The sequence below is a fragment of the Epinephelus fuscoguttatus genome, linkage group LG10, assembly GCF_011397635.1.
Source record: "Epinephelus fuscoguttatus linkage group LG10, E.fuscoguttatus.final_Chr_v1".
Classification (NCBI taxonomy): Eukaryota; Metazoa; Chordata; class Actinopteri; order Perciformes; family Serranidae; genus Epinephelus; species Epinephelus fuscoguttatus.
The window spans coordinates 34,318,852-34,345,970 of record NC_064761.1 but is presented as its reverse complement, the minus strand read 5'-3'; the positions used below and the strand labels follow the sequence as shown (position 1 = coordinate 34,345,970).

At 39.9% G+C, this 27,119-nt stretch overlaps 1 protein-coding gene across 1 annotated transcript; it reads right to left on the bottom strand.

Annotated features, from left to right (window-relative positions):
• Positions 1 to 492: 492 nt before the first annotated feature.
• Positions 493 to 27,119, bottom strand: LOC125895668 (uncharacterized). Its single transcript, XM_049587703.1, has 6 exons — positions 27,026 to 27,119; positions 21,335 to 21,486; positions 16,100 to 16,216; positions 13,803 to 13,827; positions 11,511 to 11,558; positions 493 to 6,083 (listed from the first exon to the last, which is right to left on the bottom strand). The coding sequence occupies exons 1-6, from the start codon at positions 27,117 to 27,119 to the stop codon at positions 5,836 to 5,838; spliced, it is 684 nt and encodes a 227-aa protein (XP_049443660.1). The 3' UTR covers positions 493 to 5,835.

Genomic DNA, 27,119 nt, shown 5'->3' with positions numbered 1-27,119 from the left:
ACACATAATCTGAGGGGACCCCTCCATTATTGACCCCATCAAACAAAATGGGGGCGCTAGAGAGCTAATTTCTTATCTAGGCCTAACCGCCATATCGATTTTTTACTAAACTTGGATATGTAGAACAGGAGGCCTCAAGGTGACTGGAGAAATTTAACTCTAATTGGCAAGTGGTGTATGTTATAACAACAGAAAAATGCTTAAAAATGGCTAAAATGCAACTGATCGCTGTGGCTCAATGTCTTGTTTTGTTTTCTAATTTTTGGTATGATATTATGGTATGCTGTACTCAATGGGTATGGACTAGTCTGGATATACTTTAAGGATATTTTGAGTCATGTGTTTGAAACAAAGTCTGTATGCTTAAAATAACATGAGGATAAACTTTTAAAGGTGGAATGTGTAGAATTTTTTACATCTGTAAATCAGTACACGTTGATTTTGAGACCGTTTGTTCGCTGTCAAAGAAATACATAATAAATAACTGAGACGACCATTTTAAATCATTTTATTTAGCGGAAAACACAAATAAAGCCATACAGACAGAATGCAAGCGACATCATTTCATAGCCAACAAAAAATCTCCATTTTTATAATCATACAATAACAATCATCGATCAATTAACAATAGATTAACTTCATTTAAACTTTGTAATCAGGTCCTATATACACAGCATTGGGGACTTACATTGTGGTTAAATGACACTTAAGTATTATAATTCGAATCATTGATGATTTATATGATTAAAGATAAGGTCATAGTTCTGATTTTCTTTAATTCTTAAAAATAAAAACAGCAAACTTCATAATAAACTGATCAGCGGTTCGCTGCCTTAAAGCTGCATTAATCAATATTTTATATTGTGAACAGACCAATTAATTAATTAACTTTTGGACTGTTTTATTAGATTTTGGACTGTTGGTCATATAAAACTGAAAAAATATGAATAAACTACTGACTACTGAAAATGATATTGTGCATTGTTCACAACTGTCTGCCACTTTACAGTAAAGAAGGGTTTAGTTAATAATATTGTTTTGTTTTTTTAAGGTGGACTTGCTGCCCACATGCGGCCAAAAAAACAATTAATGCAGCTTTAAGATGCAGGAATCGACCCAATAGGCAGAAAAAAAATTGACATTGTATATTTCTGCAAACCACAGATATGTTACATTTGTACATCAAGTTGTAGCAGATGAAACTTTTTCAGCAGCGCTGTGGTGAAGATGTGCTTAGATTTCGGCACAAATCCACGTGGTTTTGATTTGGAAAAGATTGTGTTTTGGTGGCACAGTCCCTGCTGGACAATGGTCTGCAGCTTAGCAGGTGACTCACCAAGGAGTCTTGCCACTCACTGGAAATATTGATATGACTCATATCAAAAATGCACATGTAATGTATTTATGTTTTGCAAAAACGTACAGTGGCAACATTTTCCTCTGGCGACTGGGCTGCAGAAACTCTTGAATCGACATGATTCCAAACATTTTTGACACGAAACATTTAGTTTTCTGTTTCCTTTCAAAGATACCTCCAATATCCTCCTGAGACCCGAACTTTTGTTTGGTATGCATTTTAATTTCTCATAGCTATTTGGAATCAGTGCCCGATAAGTATAAAAAACTAAATATTGTCAACAGTAATAAAGTCCCAATGTCCTCCAACGAGACAATGTCAATGTGCTTCCTAATTAGCGGCATCTTATCTTGTTACTGTCACTAAAATTGGTCAATTTGTTGCCATATCAAACTACAAACATTATTAATCATAAACAAACAAGATTCAACCATAAAACATGATCAGGTTTTGGATCTCGTCCACTTTTGCGTCAGGATCGTCTGCAGACTGACTTGGCAGAGATGGCTGCCATCTTGTTGTTACATAGATTATTGTATTGTGCTCTTACTGCCACTAGATGGCACAAAAAAGTGTCCATGAATGAGGACAACAGGTCTAATTTAAGCAGAATTAAGTATAAAGACAAGTAAACCCAGAATGTAATGAGAATGAGGACACAGGATCTCAGGAGGATATAACTCAGATAAAAAAAAAAGATGAAAGATTGGAGGGCAGGATATTGGAGTATAAACAAAGTAATGATATAAAATGATATAAAAGACGAAATAAAAAAAAATAAAATCAGATTGAACAGCTTTGGGTCTCGCAGAGAGACCAGCATCTCCGAGCTCAAACATACAACAAACTGACCTGTGTACAAACTTCATGCTTGTACACTCATTTGAGCCTCAATATGACACACTGTAGTTCTCTGTACGATACAGGAACACTATCAGGTAATATATGACTCTTTCTTTATTATTAATCATAATAAATAATCTCCCAACTTCCACAGTCGAGGATCAATAACATTATCGATCATTGAGAGCTCTAACAGTCTCAACCACATCTTGTGGTGCGGCAGTTCTCTTCGTCTTGTTTCCATTCCCGTATTTGTCAACCATGGATCACCCACCATTAAGGTGCTGTGAACTCTTTGACCTTCAGGATTATCTGAGGCCGGTGACATTTGGGATTTAGGATATGAAGCCTGTTTTATTTGTTGCAGACGTTGGAGCTGAAAGCCCTGATACACCAAGCCAACTGATGGTTACTGGGGATTTTATCGGGTCACCCTTGGGCGTTTATGGCTGACCACCGCGGTTGTGTTTAGGATCTGGGTTCGATAGTATTTCATCTGATCTGACTCTGGGTTTAAACGTAACTTTTCATGAGCTTTTTGCCCCACTTAGTGGACGTCGTGATTCAGAATTAGTAAAATGATACGCTCAAAATGTTAAGTTGTGATATTTAACTATGGTGAGATGTGGGGTGTTGAAAACAGTGAAATTTTCTCCAAAGAATTTTGATTCTCATTCATCAAATGGAAGCACAGAGATATTTTTTATGCCTAAAATTGAGGATTATCCGATTTCCACAGCCAGTTGATTCCTGATTCTTTATGATAGAACTTCACAGTCTACTGGGACTTGAGTTTTAAAACAAGCGCTGATACACTGTTGTGCTGGTGTAGGGGTTTAAAATTGAGAAATAACCGTCAAATTAATATTGAATTGTGTTCCCGATGCTAAAGCATTTTCCTGAAGCTTTGGGCTCATGAGAGGCAAGAGAGAGACTGCCATTTTGAGTCAGAGTACATCGACACACATCGTACATCGATTTGTAAACACATCATTTTCCTCTGTCTAGACTTTCACCCCAAATAGAGCTTTAGCTGCTACTTACAGTGTAGCGCTCTACTAACTTGGATGGTGATAAAATGATTCAATCATGCAGACTTTCCAAACGCTATCGTACCAAATGGGACAAATCCTGTGAAACGATTAACTTTGTGGGGGTGATGCTTAAAAATATTTATCCACTGACTAACAGGCGTCTCTTTTGACATGTACGTAAGTCAATGGGAAAACGTTTTTTGGGCAGAGAGTGGGCAGTGGGCACTATGTTTCCACGTGTTAGTGTTAACTAACCGAAACTGACACCCTTATTCAGGTGTGTCACTGTGGACAGAAGTCAAAAAAACGTGGTTTAAACGTATGGCGACTGCAAAGATGCAAAGCCTTGGATAAGTCGGGTCCATGTCATTGGTTCGACATCCCATTAGTCCGACTGTCCGTGGTGCTGAATGGCTCGCAGCAGGCGTATGGTGCGCCGCGACCACCTCTGGGTCAGCTGGGAAAGGCTTGAGGCGGAGCAGGCTCACGGCTTATGTGTTTGTCACTTTCTTTTTCATTTTAACCCACACCATGATCTTTTCCTGACCCTAACCAAGTGGTTTTTGTGCCTAAACCTAACCAGACCTTAACCACAGGGCATCATGATGATTTCGGAATGGACTTCGGAACAATGAGTTTAATATGGTCGGAACAATAGGATGTCGAACCAATGGGCTGTCGGACCAATGCGCAGTTCCCGGATAAGTCGTCAGTTCTTTGAGGTCGGCTTGGTGTGTCAGGGCACAGAATTTGGACATCAGCTGACTTATCATTATATAAATCAGCTAGTACAGTCACAAAGTTATCTGGTGAAGCTCAAACCAGACCAGCTCCTCTACATTCAGAAAGACTCTGCAAACTTCAAATATGGCTGCAAGATTCGTCTGGAAAATGTTCTGCATCATCACAGCCTGTGTTTTTTCCTGTTTTTGCTGGAAAGTTTGGGAGAAATCTGGTAGTTCCAGAACTGCAGCCATGTTATTCCAGGTTAAACACTGGGCACAAAGGCTGGTATTTCAATAACTATAGGGCTGAAAATGTAACACACTGAGTAACCTCTGAGCAGCCTAGTCATTAAGATATAAATGACTAAAACTACTCAGCAAAGTGTTACTTTCATTAACAAGCACTTAAACATTTAAAACTGTGTTGACTCACACATCACAATGCATTCTCGGTTATTATGGTCAGTTTTACATAAGGTGTATTTGAGAGGGTAATTCCCCAAAAGAAGTGCTGAGGGGAAGTTAGTGAAAGCTCATGAAGTGTTTCTCAATGAACTTCAGTCACGCCTCACTGCTGGAGACCACAAAGACAAAAATAAATCTGTGAGCGGATACTGCAAGATTGTGTTAAACAACAGTGATGAAGCAAGGTAATAACCGGAAACAGGCTGAAATAAAGATTTCCGTTTAGATCATACTTCAATGCTTAATCCAGTAGAGCTAATCTATTTTATCCCATTTTATTTTACTACACTATTATACCTGCTGCCCCTCATCCTCCCCTGTAATTAACATTGCATCACTTTCTACTTTTTTATGACAATGACACACAGCTCTGTCTTTCTCATGACACAACAAAACATCTGAAGCAAGTTAACGTACGACTATAATAACTGGTTTTTAGGGTTTACAAAGGACTTCTTAGCACCCAATCACACCAGCATTTATCACAACACAGTCCCAAGCCAAAATCAGTTGTTTCAGTGGATAGGTCTAGACTAGTGGATGGACTCATAATCTTGGTATCATTTTCAAAAGCAAGTTGGTCCTGTTTTCGCCAAACCTTTAAAGCAATAGTTTGACATTTTGGGAGATTCACTCAGTGGTGTAGTGGAGGGTATATGCAGGTAATATGGCTGTTTATAGTATACCCACCTATCAGCCAAAAAGCCATTGGAATAGGAGAGTATACCTACTTCCTCTTCGGTAACCTACCCATATGCCTGCTAGTACATCCACCTCATCAACTACCACTACACCAATGGATACGCCCATTTAGCTTAGCTTAGCATTAAGATGAAAATCTTCCAAGCTTCCCTGGTCTGATTTTTCCCTTAAATAGCTAAAAACGACTCTCTGGACTGGCTTCTGTATGCTGAACTCTAAACCTTAAAATGAGCCTGAGACCCTCTGAAAGGTCTGTCCTGGTCCTTCCACAGACCAGGCTGAAAACTGCAGCTCATTTAAAATATAAATAAAAAACAAACCCAAACCCAAAATTCTGATTAAAAAAAAAATAAAAACAGTTTTTTTTTCTTTTTCATTGGCCTTTAACAAGTTTGAACTCATAAAACCGTAATTTTATCTTAATAAACATTAAATTGATATATCAGTTGCAGTATAATATGCATATATATACATATATTTATTTCCACTTCCTCTCTCTGTGGCTTTATCATTTATAAAATATATAAAATTGTAAAATATATATACTGTATATATATATATAAATATTTAGCCATATATAACTAGTCATTAAGGCACTCAATGACTACTAAAAAATATTATTTTATTTTCATTAATAATAATCGTACATATATGGGCCTTATAAAAAACAGTGGCCACATTTATACCCGAGGTCGTTGGTTTTTATCCGTTAGCCAGTGTAGTCTTGTGGAATCTTTATCACCACCACGTTATCTCTCTCCCTCTGAATCTGCAGGGTTGCAGGAGTGTATGATGCTCTCATGGCTGTGAATTCTCTTCCTCTGCATTTGCAGCGATTCCAGCAGTACAGAACCATGGAGATACCAGATAGAAGAAGGACGATACCAGCGATACCGAGACCAAAAGTCAGCTTTTCAGGACACCAACTCTCGGTGATGCAGGACAGTGTAGAGTTGACTGACAGGAGACAAAGACAAGAGGAAACAGGTCAGATCATGTTATTATTTCAAAAGCAGTGTCAATGAGCTGTTAGGTATATTAGCAATGTGGGTCTGTGGATGAATATGTCTGTCTATTCACATCAGCCTCAGCTGGACTCAGCTGTTTACTCTTTCTGCAGCGTTTAAATAGTTGACTCACTGGATGTAGACTGTGGCTATGAACCTGCGATTGGGCACTGATTTTGGTCAACCTTCTCTCGTCCTTCTGCTGTCTGCATACTACCCATTTCAAATCCACTTTGCTACAGGAAACACCTACAACAACAACAACCTCCGAGCTAACAACCTCTGTGGTGAGAATTGAAAGTTCTGACAAAGATTTGGACCATGCAATAAGGCATGCCTGCTTTGTTCTTTCGGTGAACTGATCTATGACGAATAAAACAACTTAGGAATGCACCTCAGAAAATCCAATGGCTGATGTTGATCTGTTTTCTGACATGGTCGGTCGGAGCTGTTCATCTTTTTACTTTGGCACCAGAATGCGTCAGTGTTGCTGACTTCACTAATGTACCGATCTGTTCCACTTTACACGAGCCTCTGTGATATCGTCGTAATAACTTTCTGCTAGAGCCACATAGAGCAAATGATCTGTGGTTTTAATGGGTCAAGTGAGCTCCTCCAGACATAAAGTATAGTCAGACCTCACCTGTAGGGTTTCGATGATCAAACTATGTTTGTCTTTTTTATCACTAAAAGTTGAATCACACTGTGACATACAACTGTTAATGTTTGTGTGGCGTTTTCTTTTGTGGGACCATGTAATGACAGCTCTCGCTTTCCCATGTGCAAATGTTCTACCAAAACAATTCACCCCCCCCACTGTTTTGCAAGAGCTCCATCGCTGCATCCTGGATGTAGCCAAGGAGAATATGAAAGAAGGAATGGTGATAATAACAGTGAAAGCGTTCCAGGACACAGACCAAACTGGTGTCCTGGTGTTATTGGAGTCAGTTGGGCAGGCACTGCGAATAACACTATTTAAAAAAAAATAAAAATAAAATCCTTCCACCAAAAACACGTCTGTCCAGAAGAGGCTGAGATCATTCATCAGCATCACGTAATGTGTGTTTTTAATCTGGTGGAAGGATTTTTCAGTCAAAGTTGAAACAAAGATATGATGAGTTGAAGTGTGACTTGCAGTGCCCGCCCCACTGCCTCCAGTGGAACTGACATCGAAGTCTGGCTCCTCCAATGCTTTCACTGACATCGTGACCTTTCCTTCTTTCAACGACAGTCATTGTGGGCGTAGCTCCGTATAGGATGACTAGTTGTAGCAGCCAAAATAATATATATTTGCTTTTGCTTACTTATAATGGACTTTAAGTTTAAGTTATGGATAAGTTTAAATTATAGAAACTAGGCTTATGTTACGTCATCATGTTGGGGCTTATGGGTGTGGATTTTTGGTTTCTTAGTGGGTTGTGTGGTGGCGGGAGTCAGACAAAGGAAAGCGTTCCTATTTTTGTTGACCGTCACCGTTTCCCATTTGTTTTAGCCACACAAGTACTTATTGTTTGTTATTTTATTTTTGCATTATAATAATTGATTGCTGCTTTTTTGATCCTTTTGTTACAATAAACCTGGATCACTTTCAAGACAAATTCAACGTCCTTTTCTTTTTACTTTTCCCTGGAGTGACGTGTCAGCAAGCAACCTTAGCGGCCTTTTTTTTGTTCCTACACTAGTGTTTAAAGAATAAAAAAAAGAAGCAGTCAGCCAGGATCCATTTTTCTTTACTGACTTCCACTGTGTTCATCACTTTAATGTTGTGGCTGGTAAAGGTGGAGCTAATTTTAATTACTTCATGTACTGCTGGGTTGCTTGTGAATTTCTCTTCTGCGATCAGTAAAGTCTCATAATAGTACATCATAATTTATCTGTTGATTTAATTTTGTGTTATTGATTTAAAGTAATTGAATAAATGTTTCCCTTAAAGTTTCACTTTAGGTTCTGTCAAATTAATTTGATTCACAACTTGTGTTTGTTCCACACTTTGTTAAACTTTCAGTTGGGATTAAATTAATTTAACTGACTGAGTGAAAAGCTAAAGTATGTGTTATTTCTATTGTTTTTACAAACTGTTATGAAAAGGTGGAGAAAAAAGGGAATACAAAACAGAATACAAACAAACAGAAATAAGTGTACAAATAGATAAAAAGGTCCAAATTGCCCCGTCCCTCAAAAGCTATTCATAGTGACATACTGACATAGTCAGTTTATCTCTCATCTTGTCACTGACATGTAAACACTGTCATACCATGCATGATCCAGGTTTATCAGAACTCAAAATTTTAATCGTAACCGTATGAACATTTACCTAAAACTGCACAATTTCAGGAAGCCAAAATACATGAGCATGATCCACATTTATTGCCCCGCATCTTCTCCAGCATGGCTGTGCTATAGACAGATATTTGCTCTTTATCTGTGTTGTAATAAAGAATCTCATTATATTCCTCCAACAGTGCTCTCTCCAAGTACGAGAGGATGTTGTAGACTGTTGTGTTCTCCAAATATGCAACCATTCATCTTCTGTAATATTCATACCTAGTTCCTCTTCTCTCTAGTAGACACTGATATAGTGTAGATATTATTTTGTGTTTCTTTGATTTGTAAACTCCAGTTATGGTCCTATTGTTCAATTTTCATCCAAATTTACAGTATGCTTTATTTTCTGTCAGAAAAGTCCTGTAATTGCACATATTTAAAGTGGTCCTGGTGGTTTAATGCATTATTTTGTTTCAGCTCTTTAAAACTCATAACATTCCCATCCTTTACTATTGTGCATAGTGCTGTTGTGCCATTTGGAATCCACTATTTGAACCTTTGGTCAAGTGTACCCACAATAAAATGTCTGTCATGGGCTATCCATTGAAGTAGCACAAGTTCTCTCTCTAATCTATATTCCCATACTAGGCTGAACCACAATTCTAATGTAAATAGAGTGACAGCATCTATCTGCTGTAATACGTCCTTTACTGCATCTCTGTCTACTACCAAGCTTTGAATTTCCATTCCTTGAACATATTGTTCTAAGTTTCTCCACTTTGCTTCATAGTCCTTAACACACAAATAAATTACTGGTCTAATTTGTGCTGCATAAAAGTAATCTTTAAGGTTCGGCAATGCCACACCTCCCTCTATATTTCCCAATCTGTATTATGACCATTCCATACAATCCTTGAAATAACTTTGTCCCAGGCTCAAAATTGTTTCTCAGGGATATCTACTGGTAGTGACTGAAATAAATGTAAGAGTCTTGGATGTGTATTCATTTGTATGCTATCTATCTGTGAAGTGAAGTCCAGTAGAAGGGCAGCCCACCTCTTTATGTCGTGATCCACTTTGATATAATTGGCTGGTCATGATCTTTTTTAAGAGACTAAAGCAAGAAAAAAAAATAATAATCTACAGGATTCTTCAGCAGCTGGAGTTAAATAATTCTCACTTTATTTACCTGTTTTTTTTTTAATCTTCATATCCAGTAGTGTTAATATTTGATCAAACTTACTCGTCCTAAACTCTGTTAAATAACACTGCTGGCAAAGTTCTTCAGTGAGGGACAAATCTTACATCTGGGCATTGAGGGTGATTTTCCTGTGATATGACAAAGCCAGATAGACACATTCTCCATTTCTCAGAAAATCAAAACCCAGTTTTGCAACCGCAGCTGATAAATATAACCACATAAACCACAGGGGGGTTTTATCGTGCACTGTAATGTAAACTGCCTCCTCGCTGATAATTACAAGAAACGAGATGTGACCTATTTTCTTTTTCTTATTCTCTATCAGTATTCTTAGGAGCCGTAGGAGTTACACACACACACACACACACACACACACACACACACACCACCTTCAAACAGTTCATCTCCTATCTCTGAGACAAACAGTTTAAGGTCACTCTTGGTAACTTCTAATCATCCACTGTCATTATGCACTACGGAGAACCTCAAGGCTCTATCCTAGGTCCTCTTCTGTTCTCTATTCACATGCTTCCTCCGGGCAGATTATTTGTCAATTATAACATTTCATTTTATTCCAAAGACACTCAACTCTGTCTATAAAACCAGGATCCCCCAACAGACTGACTTCTTCCAAAAACATAGTCTAAGATATGTCTTATGACTTCCTTCAACTCAGTGAAGAGATATATAAAATAATATTATTTGGGCCATTAGATGCTTTAGTATTCATTGATACATTTCCTAATTTAGCGCCTTCCATTTAGTCCATTGCTAGAAACCTAGGAGTCATCTTTGATTCCAGTTTCAACAACAGTTTCAACAACTATGTTGATAATGTAGTTCAGCCCTGTTTTTTTATCAACTTTCAGTGGTTTCGAAAATCAGATCATCTCGTTATTCATGATTTTATTTCCTTCAGAACTGACTGCTGTAATTCACTCTTTACCTGCATAAGCAATAGAGCATGCTCCTGCCTTCAGATTGTACAAAACACTGCAGCAAGATTGTTAACTGGATCAAACAAAAGAGATCACATAACGCCCATTTAAACCACCCTGCTTTCTGTTAACTTGGACTAGCACCAGTATACATCTGTGAACTTTATTGCCCCTTTTCACCTGCATGCAATCTCAGATCGTTCGACAAAAATCAACTAACAGTCCCTCGATCCAGACTTACAACTACAGGAGACTGTGCTTTTGTTTGTCAGTGCCCCAAAACTTTGAAACAGTCTTCCTGTTGATATTCGTCCTGCAACCTCACTAACATCTTTTAAATCATTACTAAAAACTAATTTCTTTAAACTCGCTATTCTGTTATTTTGTTTGATATAGTTTGTTGTTGTTTTCTATTTTTCTTCTTTGGGTGGATTTTAGTGTATTATTTTGTATTATTTGTGCAGCGCTGTTTTGAAGGTGCTATAAACTTGTAATTATTATTCTTCAGACATATTCCACTCACTGCACTGTGCTAAAGGTGTGACTCACAAACTGAACAACTCTAACAAGATATCAGAAACTTCATTTATTCGAATGTGGGTACACGGTTCATTTGATTTATTGTGCAAAGCATCATGCCTTAGCCTGTATCTGCTGTTTTTCGGCTCCTTATTGAAGCTGTATGATGTTTGGTGTTGCCAGATTTGAGCAAAATGTACCATAGTTGGGGTGCCGGTGGCTTAGTGGATAGAGCAGGCGCCCCATGTACAAGGCTGTTGCTGCAGCGGCCCAGGTTTGACTCCGGCTTGTGGCCCCTTGCTGCATGTAATCAGGGCGTGCTGTGGTTGAGCTGTAGTTCTATTAAACTACAGCCTGAGGCTAATTAAGTGGTTTTAATCCAATTAAAGTGATGCTCTAAAACCACAAACTGCAGTGTGCAGTCTGCAGTGTTGAGGTAAATGGGGGGACTCACCAGTGTTTAGGGGAGGATCCTTCAGACTCAACAGACGGGTACAGTTCACTGGAAAAACAGAAAAAAAAAAACACAGTTTATATATTACAACAACTAAAATGTCTGATGAGAACATGGATATTCTTTGTTGACTTTTTTTTTTTTAAATTCTTGTTTTCATAAACATTCACATCAAAGCTGGTGGATGGAAGCGTGACTAATGACCCAAATTACACACATCTTTATAAAAGACCCTTTTACTGTTAAACCGTGTGACTTTTTTTGGTGGGCGGGGCTTAGCTGGAGGCAAAAACAATTCTCCGCAGACATTAACTAGCGCTAGCTGTCGAGTTATGTTGGCTTGTTTCAGACAATGGAGGAAGATGATGTGAGTGGTTGGTTCAGAAATATTCATTCTGAGTGTCAGAGCAGACTAACACAAACTGGACCTGTCACGGAGTAGCAGAGGGCCAAGTGGAGTGAATGTGTGATTAACTTCACCGTTCGTTAATTCATGTAGAAATATAACGCTCCATTCCTTCGACCAACAGGGCTCTCATTTAAGTGTAGAGCGTCAGACTGATTTTACAAACGCACCATGTCAGATCACTCACGCTCCGGGACTGCGAGTGTTACATGAATAAGTAAACACTGACCAACAGGACCAGACTGGCCAACCCGTTTGCTCTCACTCAGTGGATGGATGATGTCACAGGAAGCTTTGTGGTTGATTACTGTGCCAATCTTACAAAGGAGGACGACACTTGAACGGTTTCCTCCAGTTTGTTTTGCTATCGAAGCTAACGTTAACTAATGTGCTAAAAAAGTTTCTGTTCCAGAGAAATCCAACATTCCTCTTAATACCTCCCCAGTTTCTGATGAGGTGGACATGATAACCTTTAATACACATAATGTTATTCATCCCTACAACAGGAAATACGTTTTCCCTAACCTGATATGAAGTGTGCGCTGCACATGGGAGCATTTTTGATGATCACCTCCTTTGGTCTTATCGCATTTAACCATAGTTGTCTTTGTTTTTGTTGGCAGTGGCAGCTGGTTTTGAGCCATGACTCCTTCTATTCTGGCTCCCAATAACACAACAAGACCACATTTTAAGACTCCTATTAAGCCTACAGCCCTGTGGTGGAGAGTCGTGGTTTGCCTCCAGCTAACAAACTGACATCACTGTGATGTCGGCCCTAAAAGTGTCTATAAGAGATCACAAGCCACAAAGATTGGAAACCACATCTTTATTCTTAAACAAGGTATTATATGATCATGTTTCCGTGTAAAATCTTAATCTGAAAAGCAACTCGCTACCATCGAAAGCCCTAATCAGAGAGAGTGCATTTCAGGAGTGGCATTGTGTTGAGAGAGGCATTTTGTGTGCTGCATTTTTTTTTTGCTCTAGCTGCCCTGCATTTAAACACAACTAAAAAACTTCAACTCAGGGCAGAAAAGTGCTCGATGTTTTTTCCCCCACACAGAGGCGAAGTTCCTCCTCTCTCGGTGTACCACCATCAGTTTTGAGTGAGTACATTCTTATTTGGGTCCTCTGCAGTTGTCGGCCCATTGTACAGCGTTTTGTTTTCACACTAATTTCCTACAGCCTAAAAGCATCAAAGACTTTTTAATCAACTAGACCAGTAGTTTTTAAAATGTTTGTGTCCAAGGCTCACTAAAGGCCAAGCCACAACCTGAAGGCACACCTGTATTTATATCTGTGCACAACAGCTTCTATAACATGTGTTATCACTCTTATCACGACATAAGAAAAATAAGATGGGTAGTTTTCATGATTCTGTCTACTGACTCTTTTTTTCTCTTTTCTTTCGGTGATAGGTCGTCTTTGCTGGTGCTTTGTTGTAATTTCCTCTGTACAATAAAGCCATTCATTGTCCCACTCATGGCTTGCTCCTCACACTGGCTGCCAATCAGGGCTTTTGATGTGTCACACATATAACTCCCACGTGAGAACAGTGACAAACTGGTTCCTCATGAAGGTTTTTTAAATTAAAGTACATTTTTTAGGTAGAGTTTGCCTCTTTATCAGGAAATGGGTGCGCACAGCATGCTGATACAGTCAGTTAAAAATTCATTCACAACTGTTTGTATAGGCCCAAAAAAAAAAAAAGCCAACAGCACGGATTGATAACACATCAGGCTTAGTGGCAGCAGATTCAACACCTACAACTGCCACTTTCTTCTAACCTCCCACATAATGAGTAGTACATGGTTCAAACATCTGTGTGGGCAGAATAAAGCAACACATTAATAATGTGGTTTTTCGCAACTTCATGCAACACTCACCTCTGCAATGTGCTTCCTCCCAGACCTGAAGACAAGAAGAGACAAAAATGCATAAGTTAGGGCTAAAAATCGATTTAATCTAGTACACTATTCCACTGATCTTCAAAGATGTGTACAAACATAATTTCAGAAGTTTGCAAAGATCTGCAGGTGAAAACTATTTTAGTTTAATAGTCAGTAGTTTATTATTTATTAGAATAGATCACAAATTATGACTTTGAAAAGGTTGTTCAGGATTTGTTCTGTGCGCATACAGGAAGTGCAGTCAGCGTTCTCAGAGTGAACATGTCTGGGCATGTTTTGGGTCTGAGTGGGAGGAAGTACAAATAATGCGCTTTTTGTCACCACGCTGACAGATGATCTTACTGCAAATCTCATGAGGACCGTCTCAGTGGTTGGTTGTTTTACTTGGCCTGGCTGTTGGTTCCTGTCTTCTTGAGACCCTGCTCACTTCCCCCCAGGCCTTCCTCTCACTATACCAAACCATCCACGAGGTGCCATCAGACTTTGTTTCTATTTTGCATATTTGCTGTGTGCTTTTGTTTTTCATTTAGAGGCTCTGTACCTGCCTGCCTGTAAACTTTGGCATTTTCACCTCTGCAATAAACCCCTGAACTGCTGCTGTTGGCCTGCATCGTCTGCACTCTGGTCCTACCCCTGCTACCTTGCACATACACCAGCCTGACAGTAAGAGTTACAGATCAACTGTAACTGATTTATGTTTTTTAGGAGAGCATAATAACCATTTCGGTGTGTTTTCAGTTCATGAAAGTTCATTGTAAGTGAGTCGGATGTTCAGCTTTTCTAGTAAGTACAATTTGTTTTAATGGTTTTTCTGCTAGTGTAAAATTAGCATTAGCATTATCACAGGTAACAGTAGCTGTTGATGCACCACTAACTAAGCTAGCAGCTGGCGTTAGGGTTAGCTCCACCTTCTCGTCCAAATATGGTCACTTCTGGCTCAAAAAATCCAAGATGATGACGTTAAATTTAGGGACGTCAATGGTTAATCCCATAACCACTGAGAATATTTTTGACTGGTTACATTTGTCGGTCTGTAGGTCAATTTCACTATTCTTTAGTTTACTACTCTACGCACCGTCTGGGTCTGGTGCCCAGCTTAATTTTGAGCCCCAAACCCCTGTTAGGATTGTTAACTGATTGTACAAATCTTCTGTGAGTGAGGCATCCACATTTTCACAGACATGGATGTAAACTGTAGGTGCGACTTGACGGGTGCATGGAGGCATACTGTACAACCGTGGGCCAGTAATTCTAGGTTTTCTTTTGTTTTATTTGTTTCTCTGCTCTTTGCTTTGGTTGGCTTCATCGGAAAGTGACCTCCGGCACGCACTGCTTGGTTTGCAGTCGAGCATGAAGCATGGTCCAGAAATTCATGTTCCCCTCAGGATGAACTGAAATAACTTTGATGATCCTCATCAGGTCAATATTTTAATGTGTCCAGTGCTTTGGTTTATGACCAAATACCTGCAGATCTAAAGACATTCACACTAGCCTCAGCTGTGTTTAATGATGATTATGATGTAATGTGTTTGATGTGGGATGATAAACTCACATCTGTGATTTTATTTTACTTGAGATCCTTTTAGCTCACTTTACATTCAATTGTAAACGTGCATGTTTTGGAGTAGTTCAGGTTTGGGTTGTATAAATTCAGTTGTCTTGCTTTAACAATTTGAAACGTGAGCAAATTGGCTTGGGTTCTTTCAAAAACACGGGAAGTAGGCAGTGAGCATCAAAAAATTAACAAGAAATTGGTAAAAAGAGAAGATTAAAAAAGCAACAAGAAAGGAAAGTTAGAAACAAACAAGGAAATGACCTAAAAAGAGCTTAAAATTGTAATAATTCTGTAACATTTTTTTAAATACACAATAATCAGAATTATAAATAAAGTTCTTCCCTGGCTTTTTAAAAATCATTTTCTAAATCTATAAATTCTTTACAATTTGTGGAACATTTCATACCAAGTTGTCTTTTTTCCACATGTTTTTGAAAGAAACTGCACCAGTTTGCTCAGGACTTAAAGGTTTGATTACTTGCGAAAGGCATCTGAAAGCAGTACAAGAAAAGTGATGTCGCTCCAGGTTTCAAAGGGTTAATAAACACAGAGAATGTGTTGCAAGACGCTACAAACATTCCTGAGTCCTAAAAACTTTTCTCACCAGGCTGGTTTGACAGAAATGTGGGAAATCCCCTGCAGTACTATACTTCCACATTCCCCCATCCAAAAATCCCAGGCTATGTTTTTGGTGTTAGTGTCTGACATTGTTATTTACCTTACAGGCCTTCGTGTAGTGAAGATAGTCCTTGCATTCTTTCAGAATGATGAACTGGTCAGTCACATTCTGGACCAGTTTTTGATCAAAATCAAAGTCCCGCGCAATGACAGTTTTCTGGAAAATAAACACAGACAGGTTGTTTCAGTGTGATGTTTAACTCATGTCATATGTTAACAGTGATCAGTGATCAGGTGGGGTTTTTCCAGAGATGATAATCACATTTCATTGTTCAGTTTGAAAAAAGCAGAAAACAAGTGGAGTTGTGGGGAGTTCCCGGTGCCTTTCAGAGAAGATGTCTCAATCAGTGCAACTTACCAACACACTGGAACAGGATGTAACACCCAAAACACTGTGACAAACAACTGGTCAGAGCAATTTGAATCACTTTTTCTTTTTACTTTTAGTACTGTTGCATGCTGTATGCACACAGTCAGGATACTACTGTCTCATAACGTTACGCCCTTGCTTTTATATCCGTTACCTTGGAAATGAAACTAATGCCACTTGCTGCCAAGCTCACCAGAGATTGAGGTCAACCCAGAGAGCTCTGCTGTTGTTATTTTGCAATGTATGTAGTTTAACTTTAAAGTTATAACTGCTCAGATTGTTGATTCTAACACATTATATTCCCAGCAATGAAATTACAACTGCAGCTCTCTGTCATTGTCTTTTTCTGGCATACTATATAGTATGGTATTATTGGTAATCTTTCCATTAAGTTGTTGGACTTTTCAGGTCAAAGTTGAACTTGATTTACACTTAAACACTTCAGCCCTGTGAGTGAATTCACTAATCACTGGAATTAATTGAAATCACAGTAAACAAAAAAAAAAATTGCAGGTTGGTCCAGATTGATAAATATGGGGACGTTCATGATTCCCAGCTGGTGAATCTGACGTTGGTTGACTCTGCCTTTTCATCTAGTGCCATCATCAGGTCAACGTTGTGTTCAATACTGTGGTTTATGACCAAATACCTGCAGAGCTAAACACATTAACATCAGCCTCAGCTGGACTCTGTGTTCACTGCTAATTAGCCAATGTTATCATGCTGAAGTAAGATGGTGAACATTGAAGACAACAGTGTTAATTTCGTCAACGAAAACAATTCCGAAAATTTTCCTTCAACGACTTCTTTCCATGAAGAAAACAAGACGATGACAAGCTAAAAATAGATTTTGATAATAAAAACTAATATGGAGTCTATGTTTCATTTTTGTCGACGAGACGTGACAAAAATGTTAGTGGTGGACTATCGGACATTGAAAACTGAGAATGGCATGAGCTACAGGCTGGTAATAGTCTGCACCAGGACGTTTCAGTAGCCAGCAGAAACGTGTCAGCCGTTGGTGCGAGTTGTAAGCTGTAATTCAGCAGTAAATAATCAGCCGTGTGTGTCTGACTGTGGATGGTGGAGCTGCTGAATGGATTTGTGGAGTGTGTCAGTTGCAGTGATGGCTGTTAGCAGCTAACTCAGCTTGCAGCCAGTGGCCGCCAGACTTCACAGCTGATCCCTGCAGGACTCCGCTCAGTCTGGACTGGAGAAGGTTTCCAGGTTGGTGGTGTTTGACAGGCAGGTAGGAGGCTCAATTATCTGAGTGTAGCTGTGCTATAAGTAAACAGTCTAAACTCTGATCATATTTCTCTGTCAGAGATGAAAGTTTAGTTTGAACCACCAACTCTGTGAGGACACGAGTTTAACAATGAACCTGGGTACAAATACTAGTTGTCTCAGATGAGTTATTTGTGGTGTCAAAGTTTTTGAGAGCATAAATAGTGAGATGTTGAGCTTTTTAAATGATGATCAGTAAGTGTGTGCTCAAACACTGCCGGAGCAATGACAGTTTGGAAGTATGCAGACATTATTTAATTCATTCATTCATCTTCTAACCGCTTCATCCTCTTGAGGGTCGCAGGGGGGCTGGAGCCTATCCCAGCTGACATCGGGCAAGAGGCAGGGTACACCCTGGACAGGTCGCCAGACTGACACATAGAGACAAACAACCATTCACACTCACACTCACATTCACACCTATGGACAATTTAGAGTCACCAATTAACCTAGTCCCCAATCTGCATGTCTTTGGACTGTGGGAGGAAGCCGGAGTGCCTGGAGTGAACCCACGCTGACACGGGGAGAACATGCAAACTCCGCACAGAAGGGCTCCCACGCCCGGGATCAAACCGGCAACCCTCTTGCTATGAGGCGAGAGTGCTAACCACCACACCACCGTGCAGCCCCAGACATTATTTGTCTAAATTAAATTTTTATACAACCTGTCACCTTGATTCTTTGAATACTGGTAAACAATTACACCTGCTAAACAGCAGCCTTCAGCTTAAAGCAACGTCCGCTGTACAGCCTCGCAGAGCTTTTAGCATGGCTGTAGATGTTTTAGACCATTCACAACGCAATACAAAAAATAATAAGATGAAGGGAGATCTACTGAGTCTCAACGTATGGCAAGCAGACTTTCTTCTCTTTGAAGACTTTTAATGCAAGAATTCATGATAATAATAACTGAAAGTAAGGAGCTGGAACCCTAACATGAGAAATGAATGTGTGACACTCTCCTGTAATCTCGTTTCCTTTACAGTTACCAGGTTAAATGCCACAGTTTCATAAATGTGTCATTAAGGGAGTGATGATCTTCTCAACTTGTGATATTGTGCGTTATCTGTAGAATATTGCTAAACAGGGGGATTTCCGTTAGCCCCAATTCCGATCTAAGCTCTCACCGATACTAAAATTATGACACATAAGGCTGTGACTGTATGGATTTTTTTTTTCCAGCCAGGTAAAACCAACTTACCACCGCAGTTTGGTGGTTAACTACCAATAGCCATCACCCAGCCATCCCCACCTCTGCTGTCCCCTGCAAAGATTAGCCCAGTTTAGACCAAAGATTCGCAATGAGACAACTTGAAACAGGCAACTAGTTGCAACGTGCCACTCTGCAGCATTCTAAAAACCTGCCAGTTCACAGCAAGTCAACTAGATGAGACGGTGTGTCATCTCTGTGCAACAATTGTCTGTACTTCCGTTCTGATTTGCAGCTTTTCAGACTTATTTTGTGGCTGAATATAATTTGTAGCTTCTTAAAAGGATCGTGATAGTGAGATACTGGCTACAGTTGCATCGTGGTAGTGATGAAACAAAACCAGCATCAGATGGACTGTATTCATAATCAGTACGCCACAATTATATAAAGAACCAGCGGCAATTAATCAGTCAATGAGAATGTGTGTGTGGGCGGGGCATAAGCACATACGGCGAGCAGCAGCAGGCAGTGGGCTTGGCGGGGACAGAGCATGTGCTGCAGCAAGCGAACACACCGTCTTCGGTCATTTTGACTTGACCAGCGGACTTCACTACAAGCTGATTGGCTGTTGAAATAGGTGACATGCTTTACGTTCTAAAACCAGCCCCCAGTGATTAGACCAGCTGAATTGCAGGTGACACCCTGAGCTGGCTTGAGTCGAGTCGCGCTCAGCCCGGCCAGTTCACACCGCTGCAGCTTTTCTCTGCAACGTTCTAAAACTGTTTCATCTCATCCTGAATCTTTGGTCTGAACTGGGCAGTAGTGTTTCACTGGATTCACAGTGCCAGCACCGGCACTTGTTGCCCTAAAGACAGGGCATTATGCTCGTGTAGCCTACATCATGAATGTTACTGTACAATTTTCTGGTTTATTAGTGAAGCGTATAGACTACACAACAGACTGAATTCTCTACACGCAGTGACAAACAGAAACAGGTTGAATACTCATCGGCAGATCTGCATTATATTCGTCAGGTGTATGAAATGTTTGTGCCATCAGCTTGCAGAGAGTCCTTTAACCAGATAACAGAGTTTTACTTTATTGGAGACGTTTGTCATTTTGAAAGTGACCGTTAGTGCTGTTGGAAACTGAAAAGCTCCCCAAATGTTTTGATCTTTGGTAACGAGAAAGAGAGAGTCTGTATGGTTTGACTAAAATGAACAATGACAGCAATATAGTCCACGATGAGCTGCGCTAAAATCAACCTGCGTAGTTGTCCCTCCATTGTGACATTAGAAAGTGTCACATTTATCTTGCAAGTGTACTCTTCTTCACGAACCAACTCTAGGCAATTATACAGCTTTATAACTAAATTAGTCCCTGATTCTGACCAAAGGAGACAACTCTAGGTCTAAAAGCAATGCCCAGATCAGACCTGATGTTGATCATTAGAATTGGCTCAAATTGCACCTTGGCTTTCGGGGGAACCCTAGTTTTTGGGGATGGGAGGGTACTGGACACATGCATACATGAATGCACTAAGTGCAGAAATATACCATCAGTGAATTTCAATTAATACAGAGAATATTCAGCCAAATTCTGATCATCTTATTGTTGAGTCCAGGTGGACGTTTGTACCAAATATGAGGAAATTCCCTTCAGGTGTTCTTGGGATATCGCATTCATATGAATGAGACAGACAAGGTCACAGTGACCTTGAGCACTGACATACAACCGGCAAATACTAATCAGTTCATTGTTGAGTCCAAGTGGACAGTTGTGTCAAATCTGAAAAAAAATTATGAACGGGACACCCATCAAGAGAGCTCCTGGTTTGAATCCTGAGTGAGGGGGAGTCCTTCTGTGTGGAGTTTGCATGTTCTCCCCGTGTCAGCGTGGGTTTTCTCCAGGTACTCCAGCTTCCTCCCACAGTCCAAAGACATGCAGGTTAATTGGTGACTCTAAATTGTCCGTAGGTGTGAATGTGAGTGTGAATGGTTGTCTGTCTCTATGTGTCAGCCCTGTGATAGTCTGGTGACCTGTCCAGGGTGAACCCTGCCTCTCGCCCAATGTCAGCTGGGATAGGCTCCAGCCCCCCTGTAACTCTACCAGGATAAGCTGTTACGGTAAATGAATGAATGAATGAAGCTTATGTAGACAGTGTTATTGCCATGACCGATGTCCTGACCTGGAGGGTCTGGTGTGTGCTGTCTTTGGTCAGGTCTCTACCCTGAGACCAATCCGGCTTGGTTGAACCTGCAGGGAGCTGAAACTCCCGCCGGCACAGCTCTCAGGGTCTCAGAGACACACAAGCCTCTCCACCACGACAAGGTAGCAGCACGAGGAGAAGAACAAAAACAACTACTGTGTTGACAAGAATTCGTGGCTCTGTGATCACCTGATCTGACCCGCTGATGTCAGAAAACAGGTTTGCAAATAAACCTATTTGGGGCAAAGTGTGTAGGACTTACATTGTGGTCCTCCCAGCATGTCTCACACTGGGCTGAACTGGAGGGTCGGGACAGCTGATAGCGGAATGAACCATCATGGAGTTGGGTGACGTTGCAGGTTAGGGCGTGTTGAGATTCTGCTGCAGCCACAGTGACCATCAGATCTGCAAGAGCTGTAATGGACAATAAAACAACAGTCTGTAAACTCAGACGGACACATGCTCCAGTTATCTTATCTTTCACAGTGAAATGTTGTTGTTGATAAGATAATGTATTGTACTGCATTACTGTACCATGCAACCATAACGTAATAACGAGGGATTAAGTTTCTGGTCAGTCAAAGTGTATTTATAAGGTTCATTAAACTCTTTCATGTGTGGCTGTGAGCAGATTTAAAAGTGATTAAGAGCTTTTTTATGATCATATAAAGAGAGTATTAAACAGATCCCTGCCCGTACAGTATGAATTAACAGTAAACAGAGCTAAGTAAAGCCGAGATAAGTCAGCACTGAGATAAGCTTTGACTCCGCGAAGATAAACTCTGACTGTGGTGTCAATCAGACCTCAGAGCCTCTGAGCTGTTGAAACAACTTTCAGGTTTTATCACTGTGCGTGCAACAAGAAGCAGCACTCGTTAGCAATGAAAACGTTTGATCTTACGCTTCCTCCAACAGTGCTCATGAAATATGTATGAAAAGAAAATCATGCAAGTAAATGCCGTAAAACTTCAGTTAGTAGCCTGAGCTATTATTTGCTTAAATCACTAAAATCAACAGGCCTATATTTGGGACAGGACTTTAATTCCTTCCACACAAAACTGTTGTTCAGCAAAAATCAGGAAATACAAATTGTTTCTCTAAATCAGTTCGAATGTATAACAGCCTGTCACAGGTTACAGCGTGATGATTAGAGGAGAAGTGACAGAGCATAAAGGTCCAGGTGGAAACAAAAAAACAACTCAATCATTTAGGATTTTGCTAAAAGAAGGAAATCACCTGTTCTTTTATATATATATAGATCCCAGGGGACATGTTTTGTATTTGGGAGCTGTTTAAGTGTGTAATTAGTGGTAGATTTTATTTAGTTGTAAATTGTAAAACTATATCACTTATTTTGTTGCAATTCTATTTTCTTAAATTAATAATGATTTTTTTAACTAATTTCTCATATCATCAAGAATATCATTATCAAAAAAATACCCTGAAATATTGTGATTTTTTTTTAGGGCCATATCGCCCACCCCTAATTGGGACTAGGCTATTAATTGAAGTTTTATGGTAAATGAAAATCAGAGATATAAATTGTGCAGAAGTTAAAATATAGGGATAAAATATAAATATAATTTAATATAACTAGATTTACCGCTCCGCTGTCATACGCCTGTGTAATAATGAGAGTTCACACACTCCATAAAATCCCCTCTGACTAATAAATTGACTCTGTCTCTTAAAATCTCAAATCTGCAGACTTTTTTTCTCTGCTGGTTTAAAAGTATTTTTAGTTCATTTCTGAAATCTTGTAATCTTGTAATCTGTACTTTACTCAGGTAAATATTTTACATTTTTACTCCACTACATTTATTTCCAAGGTATCTTAAGAATACCTTTAGGGATTTTTTCCCCGATAAATTTGGCACAAACGTCCACACCTGGACACAACAATGAACTTATTAGCACGTGGTGATCAAGCTACTTTACACCTTCATACTTAACATGTGGTAAACTTAGAAAATACAAATGATTCATAGAGATTTAACTCCATGACAGCAGATAAATACTATCTGCAAAACTAGTGTCGAGATTAGCGATGAGTCATGCCATAACTAATTCTGTCATTACTAAATGCACATCAGTGAAACACACGGAGTAACGGCTGTTACCACAGAAACACTTCAGCCTGAGGCACGTTTAATAATTTGTAACCACGGAGGACCGCACGAGTCAATGAGGCTTTGTCTTTTGTGTAAGGTTATTTTTAGGACTGGTGAATTTCCCTTGACTTCAGGAATTTGCGGTGAACAGATGAGTGAGCTGACATTTCCCTGGTGAGGGTGTGCCCAGCTTTCACCTGTTGCGAAATAGTGTGTTTGGCTCAGATTATTTTCAACACACTGAGCAGGAAGTGACCTTTAAAACATTTAGGAGCTCAGCCTGTCAAAGGACAGTTTTCCATTTGTTAACAAATTCCATGTTCAGACTCAAACCAACAGTAAATGAATCCAGTAGGCAGATACGTTGTACCACAAGACATAAAAAACACAACAAAGAGAGTAAAATGTCAGAAATGAACCACAGAGACAAACCAGAATCACCGCCTTGTGGCTGAATGCCTCAGCAAACCACTATAGTCACAGTCACAGTATATACCCATGTCTGTCCGGACTCATATTTAAATGACAATTCTTGAAATATGGATGTTGCTTCAAAGAAGTTACAAACTTCAAAACATGGATACACTGCATTCTGGTTGTTGTACGTTTTCTAGCCCTTGAGCCAAAGCAATGCCACAGCCCTTTAATCCGTGTTCTCTGCTCATGTAGTAGGGCTCAATATAACGACTGTGTACGATGTATCGATATATTTTCAAGCAAGATATACATTTAGACAACACTGTTCATAATGATATTGGGTCAAGTTGTGTTACATGATGCATACCAGTGTGTATCTCTCCTCTGTCACAGTCTCCGCACAGCTCCGCCCCCTCATTCACTCACAAGTTCTCCAGTAACACTTTGTAGAGCCTGATATGCCCCTCCCCAGAAATTTAACTACGTGTCGTGCTGACGCAGACCTGCAGATACGGCCCAGTTTTATGAAAGAGCATCCATACAGCAGTGAAATCCCTCTTTAAGTAATTAAAGACCTGTAGGCTCTGATAAAGACGACAGATTTATGGACTGTTTGCCTTTCACTTTAATAGTTATCTAAATGTTGTGTCTGTTTATGAGTAGTGGAAAAGATTACCTCATAGGGCGTGAAAATGAAAACCTACTGTAGCCATCACAGAAACCGGTTTCTCAGTCTGGCCCAAATTTCATAGGCACAGCAAGATTTAACAAGCTCGGTCTAAAATTAAATCATGGTAAGCTCATTGTGAACGGACACTGCAGTGTAACAGATGATGGTTTTGGTTTGTGCAGCATAACACAAACATGAATGAGTGAGGTCAGCTGCTCGCCACATCTATAATCGGCAGAGGCGAGATGGGTTTCCCGCCTTTTTTTCACTTAGTCACCACTAGTTTGTGTACAGAACTAAAACCAGGAAGCCTAACAACACACACACACACACACACACACACACACACACACACACACACACACACCACATTACATCATCCAGTCACACACTGTTAACCTTTATGACTGTTCAAATAAAATCAGGTTAGAGCTGACTGTCAGCTTTATCTCAAAATGAACAGTGCTGGTTTAACACACCGCCCAACATGAATAAATGATTTACAGGTCCAGAGTGTAGGATTTAGAGGGAACTCTCGGCAGAAATAATAATATAAGAAGTCTGTTTTCTTCAGTGTGAAATCACCCAACAATAAGAATCATGTTTTTATTACCTCAAGGCCCAGACACACCAAACTAACACTAGCAGTTTGGTGTGTCTCTGCCAAAAAGTTATCTTGAGCACACCTCAAAGACTACAGTCAATGGCTGACTGGCATGTACGTTCTGGACCTGCGTGAGAGGAAATAACTCTCCATAGCAGCAGACGGTGGTACACCGTCATTCAAATGAGGAAACCGTAAGACAGAAGGGACGGATCAAAAGCCCCGTTTCCACCAAACACTCGCAGTACTGGCAACGCTCCCGGTAAAAAACCTCCTGAACAATGAACGCTGACGTAATCACTGAAGCAATCTGCAATCCTCACCGCTAGACGCCACTAGATCTGCGTAAATCTGACATACTGAATACATCAATATTTGGTGCCAGACTGAATGTGTGAACTCTCACTCACAGCCATCAAAAGACACTTGTTATATGGTGTTGCTCAGTCAGGCCTGGAGCACAGGAAGTGAAACTTCACAGTTAGATTTAGATCCCAGTCTGCTCTTAAATACGAAACATAGAAACGTTTCTATTTGCAGTTATTTTTGCCCGTCAGCGCTCGAACACAGGAACATATACTTTGTTATTTACAACGGAGTGGTGGTGCTGTCAGGCAGCTTTTGGCACACATGGCGAGAAAAGTTCAAGTGCAACGTGGTGATGGTGGGATGCAGAGGAAAACAGAACCGTAGATGAAAGCAAGGTGGTGGCATCTAGCGATGAATTGCAGGTTGCAACCTGCTGAAAAACTTCCCCTGGTTAGAATTCCTTCAGTGTTCATTGTTCAGGAGCTGAACACAGGTCTCCTCCTCTCTAAAACAACAAACTAAAACCAGTAAAAACACTGAATAAAGCAGATTTACGTTATAAATCAGTGCATCTCTGACACTCTGGCCTCTCGGGGCTCACCCACAACACAATATTATGTGCTCACCTTTTTCTGATCCAGGTGTTCAAGAGGTTTTTACCAGGAGCTGAATTATCCACAGAGGTGGCTGAACCAGTTTCACATTACAAACCAGTGTAACTCCGACACTGGTCATTGCAGTCAGGCTAACTACGGTGGGCAGCGCAAAAAAGTGAAAACACGAATGTCCGATCTAAAGCCAGCGTTTGGTGTGTCTTTTCTGGGCTACTGTAGAAACATGGCGCCCTCCATAGACGAAGACCTGCTCCCTATGTAGATATAAAGGTCTCATTCTATGGTAACAAAACACAACAATTCTTATTTTCAGATGATTTTACACTAAAGAAAACACACTTATTATGTTAAATTTCATTTCTGCTGATACACCCCCGTAAATCCTACACACTGGAGCTTTAATTGGAGGTTTTATGCAAGGAAGTTGGATTTAACCTGTAGGCTCAAAACTAAAATACTCTTAAGTGTCTGTTAAAGAAACTTGGCCCATGTTAAAATGGATGCCACACGTTTATAATGTCCGCAGAGCGCAGCGAGTTTACATTACATACAACCGCTTATCTGTCACGTGACTATCTCTACAGCTCCTCGATCAGATGGAAAGCCCCAAACACCAGCTCTTCTGCCTTTTAGGAATATTCAACAGAGCCATTCACAAGAATAATAATACCTTGTTTAAACGTACATCATGTAACTGAATTAGAGTATCAAAGCTCATAAAAACAATGAATGGATCCTGTAAAACAAACCACAAAGCATCTTGTTGTGGTAATTAATGTTTAACAGCATGTTTAGCCTCTATAAGTTCTTTAACAGCAGCAGCTGGAAACCCCCACCGGCAGGCAAGACACAAGTGCGCACTTTAACTGAGTGTGACAACTAGGCTACTATTAGTTTTTATGCGGTATATGTAGGCTATTCTTATGTATTTGCTGTAATATTACTTAAAAAAAGTTTTCTGAATACAAATCAGACCAAATTATTCTATTTTTATTTATTTTTATTAATAAAGTTACATAGTTTACGTGTGTGTGGAGAAAACGTCCACATCCGCCGTGATCGTGATTTTTCTCATGCGGATACATTTCTAGATTTGCATTTGACCGACAGTAGCACCCATACAGTCTGATTCAACAGCCGAATCTTAAAGTGCATGAATTCATAACGGAGTTTGGTTTGAGCGCTTCAGCTCAGCGATGTGAAGAGACACAGTTTGTGATTAACTTACCATAGTAGATGATCATAGGGGAAAAAAAACAATTAATGTAGTTAAGCTTCATGTTGGCGGACTGAGGTTTCACTGGTGTTGTTTGGCAGTGCAT